At 37.5% G+C, this 5906-nt stretch overlaps 1 protein-coding gene across 1 annotated transcript; it reads left to right on the forward strand.

Moving 5' to 3' along the window:
* The first annotated feature begins 219 nt into the window (after positions 1 to 219).
* On the forward strand, positions 220 to 4117 carry LOC144842561 (uncharacterized). The gene is made up of 7 exons (XM_078699015.1): positions 220 to 324; positions 442 to 638; positions 1280 to 1576; positions 2223 to 3025; positions 3198 to 3423; positions 3614 to 3757; positions 3865 to 4117. Exons 2-7 carry the CDS (start codon positions 482 to 484, stop codon positions 4080 to 4082), a joined length of 1845 nt encoding a protein of 614 aa, XP_078555141.1. The 5' UTR covers positions 220 to 324; positions 442 to 481; the 3' UTR covers positions 4083 to 4117.
* Positions 4118 to 5906: the final 1789 nt, after the last annotated feature.

Raw genomic sequence — 5906 nt, forward strand, 5'->3', positions numbered from 1 at the left:
TCTGATTACCAATACAATTAAACTTGTGAATTATTATACCCTTCCGCGAGGGTACGAGCGAGGCCTTGTTGAGCTTACAATGGAATGTCTTTTATGGCTGTTTCCTGCTTACGTGTACAATAGCCCTATGGTTGAACGACTCTTGACACTTATAATGTAATAACAATATTGTCAATTATTGACTGACTTGACCTGTATTATTGAATAATCTGAATTTTATGAAAACATTTTCGAAACTAATCGCGCTCTTCGACTATCGAACACATCAATCGCGCAAAGAAAGTGCGCATAGCCTAGTGTGAAATAGAAGAAAACACACGTTGGGTACGTTGGATTTTTATTCTGTACATGCTATTGTATTTCTTATATATACAAACACTGCTGTTGAGCGTATAACAATGAATTATGAATAATCATATTGTTGTTTTTTTATCATTTAAGCTGGCAGAGTAATAGGACCAGAAGCAAGATTGCTGTCGGTATGGTGGTGCTGAGTACGTCCGTACAGCGTCGGTGGTGGTGGGCAGTTACGGTTGTGTGCATGTTGAATGGTTACTTTATATACGGCATTGTATACAGCTATGGGGTCTTATTTGGTGATCTTCAAACCGAATTTGATTCATCGACAATAGTTACAGGTATTGATTAATTCTTTTTACTTAATAGGGCCTAGCTAGGCCTAGTCTAATCATTGTTATTATTAGGCCTAGGCTTAAGCAAACGTATTTAATTGTACCATGGATTAATGATTAATCCATGATTGTACTAAGTCTACAGTAGACTTAGGCCTATGTCCGCTTTGAGTGCGGTTATTTGCCATAGGGTAAATCCAGTTTTTAAAAGAAGCACTTACAGACGGTGGGCTCCAGAAGTAGTCGTGCCTATGCCTAATTGCGTAGTCGTTAGGGCCTGGCCAGAAACTTTTTTCAATAAAAAAAAGTCGAATTTATTTCTAAAATGCTTACTAGCATTTATAATCTCTAGGTCTTTTGTTAATGTCAGCCCTCTTGTTTAAGTTCAGCGTATAATTTGAATTATTAACGTATTTGCTTTACGCCTATTTCAGTTTAAATATATATTATTGAATTATTGACCCGTTGTAAATGTTAGGCATACTTATATACATACATATATACTGATGTATATACCATTGCATACAATTCAAACTCGAAAGAGTGTTGATTTTAGTAACGTAATGCCTAAATCCATCGTTTTTTAGTTAACTGCGTAAGTATACAATGATCATTACTATCACGTGACCTTTTTTTCCCTTTAACAGGATGGGTGCAGTCACTTTGCTTAGCATGTGGTCAACTGTTCTCAGTGCCTGGTCAGATGTTGGTAATTCGGTTTGGTTATTTCAACGTCATCATATCCGCCGTTTTCATGTATTCGTTGTGTTTACTTCTGAGTTCATTCGTTCCGTCAATAATCTACATGTACATAACGTACGGTCTTGGTGTTGGTATAACGACTGGAGTTTCTACGAAGCTTTTTATACAATTCTCTTTTGAATGGGCGCCAGTTCAGTACCGAGTGAGGGCATCAACACTAGCTACTCTTGGTGGTACCATTGGTAAGAAAACAATCTGCGTATAGGGCCTACAAACGTCGCGTATTTTCTTCCAAAGATTGTCTCTGCTGAAAATCAAGATAGCTGATATTTTCTAAAATGCAACAACCTAACTCTCTTTCAAATTAAAAAAAAACACTGTCAATGGGTTTGCAAACTTGGCTTATACAATTCAGCCAAATAAAGAAGAAGAACTTCTGTTGAAATCCATTTGATCTGTGTTCCTGTCTTCGGTATGCATATTCATGTACTGGCTCTGGTGTATAAAAAATGCAGCAACTTCTGGATGTTTTAGCAAAAATCTTTGAGAGTTTTATAACTGGAGTTCATAGATAAATTATATACCTGTTTGATCTCTGTAATATTTTGGCAGTGCGTGAATGACTCAAACCCATGAATATCACTTCCCGTACCACCTCTGTCTACACTATCAAACTTATGTGAGAATAAAGTGTGATATGCACAAATATGGTAGTGATATGACATCATCATGTCCATATATGGGCACATCACATTTGTTTGTCACGTAAAGTTTGATAGTGTAGACAGAGCTTAAGTTTAGACTCCACTGACTGATTAAAGACACTCACTAAAGCAGTATTTGAAATATTTGTGAATGAAATTGTATTTTTTCTTTTATATAAAACAGGATTATTAACAATAAGCCCAGTCCTAGGAACTTTATTGACACGTTTAGGATGGCGGTGGACGTTGAGGATTTGCTCGGGCCTGGTGTTTGTAATGGGTTTGATCATTGCACCTGTGATCTACATAACACCGAAAAAGAAAAACCAAAGTTTGGAAAACACTGATGTTGGTGCATACTCGAAAGTTTCTCAACGAGATGGTGACGTTGAGAAAGAAATGAAGTCATACTCAGAAGTTTCTCAACGAGATGGTGACGTTGAGAAAGAAACGAAGTCATACTCAGAAGTTTCTCAACGAGATGGTGACGTTGAGTATAAAACGAATGCATTCACGGACGTTTCTCAACGAGATGGTGCCCGAGATGGTGACGTTGAGAAAGAAACAAAGTCATACTCAGAAGTTTCTCAACGAGATGGTGACGTTGAGACAGAAATTAAGTCATACTCAGAAGTTTCTCAAGGAGATGGTGAGGTTGAGAAGGAAACGAAGTCATACTCAGAAGTTTCTCAAGGAGATGGTGACGTTGAGAAAGAAACGGAGTCATACTCAGAAGTTTCTCAGAGACGTGTTGACGTTGAGAAAGAAATGAAGTCATACTCGGAAGTTTCTCATGGAAGTGTCGAGGTTGAGAAACAAATGACGGAGTCATGCCCTGAAGTTTCTCAACTAGAATTAACAATTGATGAAAAAGAGATGGAATCGGAGGTCTCTCAGCGAGATATACTCAGAATTCCAGAAACATGGCTGTTTGGATCAATGTGCGCTGTCGTAAGCTGTGCTACCGGCTTTACTATGATTAATCTTGTAAGTCATGTCAGATAGCGTCGTACGACGATTCCCGACGAATCGTCTCGTCGGGACCTAAAAATTACGCCCTACTATAGACTTTTAATAGATTATTGATAATTATTATTGACTGATAAGACATTTTTACTATACCAATTATGACAGAAATTATTTTGTTTTTCTTTGAAAGGTAGATTTTTCAACAAAAGCCGGGTTTACACTTAAGCAAGGCACATTGATTTTAAGCATAAATGGTGGAGCAGAAGTGATCGGGAAAGTGTGTATTGCATCGTTCATAGACAAGTTACATTTTCACAAAATATTGATTTGGCCGCACGCTTGTATTGTGGGAGCCGTTTCGTGTATTTTTCTACTCTACGTTACATCGTTTGAAGGAATGCTCATTGTGTCTTTCGGTATGTTTAAAAAAACTTCTACTGTCGTACTTGTTAGTGACAATGTGAGGATGTAGTATTGATGACGTAATGTTGTATTATTAATTTGTGTCATGAGATTTTAGCATGGAGAACCGAAATTACTCCATGGTATTATATTATACAAACTAATATAATAGAGCACTTTAAAATAATATTTTTTTTTCTATAGCTTTTGGTATAGTTAAAGCAGTATTTAATGCCACTCCATACGTTGTGGCATCAGAAGTATTCCCGCCAAAATATATCCCAAGTGCAGCAAGTCTTGGTTCGGTACCATGTGGAATCGGATATCTCCTCGCAGCTTTACTAGGAGGTAAGTACCGTAAGCCTGTCAGTAGGCCTATCATTATCATAATATGATGCACACCAAAATGTGCTCTCTGAGGCTTTTAACCACGTAGTTGTCATCCTATACTTCAGGTTTTAGCTACGACTACACTGGTTCTTATGATTCAGCCCTCTACGCCTGCTCGGGATTATACCTGATTGGTTGTGCATTGGCGCTATGCACGCTGTTATGGCAGAAAATGTGCGCAGTTGAAAGATTTCGACCTACGCATGGAATCAAACAAAATATAACAGACCCACCTTCTAGATTGAATACAAACGATAGGCCTACAAAAGACTCTTTACTTTAACTTTTGTAATTTTCATACTAATAAACAGATAAAGTAGAAATTGTGGGTGTATTCATTAAAAAAAAATTATAATAGAAAGAGCATGTTGATATATTCGAATCAAAATGACCAGTCCAAATTCAACATCCATTTGTCAGGACACGTAGGCCTACAACGAATGTCTCCTTTTCCCCGCATCCTATGGTAGCATGTTCGCCAATTTTTTTAGCGATATTTTTGATATTATAGTTTAATTTGTATGTTCATCCAGTTTTTATGCAGCATAATAAGTAAACCAAACGTTTTGTTGTTTTGATGTTGTCCTTGTTTCCGTTCGGTCTCACTCAATTTAAGGCGCCAACTTTATCTGATTTGAATGAGATAATTATCGGTTAATTTTTCTCGAGCGGAATCGGTTCAACCCCTGTTTCCAAAGGCGCTTTATCGGTTAATTATTATCGGTTAATTTGTGGCTGCGGAACACGGCCATAATGATCGAATCCGCGCCTGACTGTCGAGGGAAAAGGCACGGAAGCACATCCAACTTCTCCGCATGCGCACATCACTTGGCATTTTCGTCACTCGATCGTCGCAAATTCGAATAGCTGCCTACACCTAGAGTAGAGTATCAGGAGATTTTTTTAGAGTATCTTCTTTCATTATTTTACCGATCCATCATCATGAAACAGCTACCTACCAATTTTCTATTTTTACCAGAGCAATTTCGTATGCCCGTTTATTTTATTGTGTTCGATGGTCGATTTTGATTTTCTCTCTTTTAAATTAGGCCATGGAGGAATTTCCTCCATGATTAGGCCTATGTCATATTTGTTTCAGTAATAGTTCGATATCTATGTAGAACTAGAACGGGGGGGGGGGGGGGGTTTACTAAGAGAGTGCATAGTCCGCCTACTGTAAAATTCTCCTACAAAGATTTCACCGGAAAACAAAAAAAAACCCATTTATTTTTTGTGTCTTAATGCTGTGTGTGATTATGCTAATTTTACTACATACAACCATCGTGTATGCGAATTTGGTGTAATGGTTATGTAACCAGCCTTTCTACTAACAAGCATGTGTTTCCATATTTGTGTAATGGTATATGTAACCAGCATTTCAACTAACAATAGTTTCAGTTGACTAATATAACAATAGAACAGCAACGCCAAAAACAAACGGGTGAATTTGAAAAGAAATGGGGTTTTTAACCCGTATCAAAAAACAAATCAAATTATGTTTTACAATTACAAATCACAAATTTTTTTTTTTTTTTTTTTTTGACAAGTACGGTAGGCCTAGTATAGGTCTCGAGAAAATGCAATTAGTTTAATTACTTGTTACTTTAGGACTGCTCGCCGGCTTTTTGAAAATTGTCTCCTATCTTTTAACACAGCAGGCCTGCAAATAATACTAAAAAGTGGTCCAGAATTGGGACCCTGATCCGGATTTCCTCCAAAATTTAATGGAGTTGTCCTTGACCACAAATATATCTGTATTTTCATTTTGGTAAAGATCTTGCAATAACTTTTTTTAGTAATCCTGCTAACAAACAGACACGTACAGGCGATCGATCCTTCGCGGAGATAAATATAGCTCAACTGGCCCAAGGACAATAATTCAATAACTAATAATCGTTATAGGCCGACACGCGTAATGTATTTGAAAACCAGTTTGTGAATGACCTGAAATGATCTTATCATGATCCGATATCTGATCTGAGTCATGACGGAGCTTATCAGAGCGGAGAGACTGCTCTGGGTCTGTCAGTGCTTTATTGATGTACTGTACTTTGTTGTCGGTAGGCCTAAGACCATGACAGAACATGGGTGTCTCTGAAGTGGGTGG

Source organism: Antedon bifida, chromosome 5 (assembly GCF_963402885.1).
Source record: "Antedon bifida chromosome 5, ecAntBifi1.1, whole genome shotgun sequence".
Taxonomy (NCBI): domain Eukaryota; kingdom Metazoa; phylum Echinodermata; class Crinoidea; order Comatulida; family Antedonidae; genus Antedon; species Antedon bifida.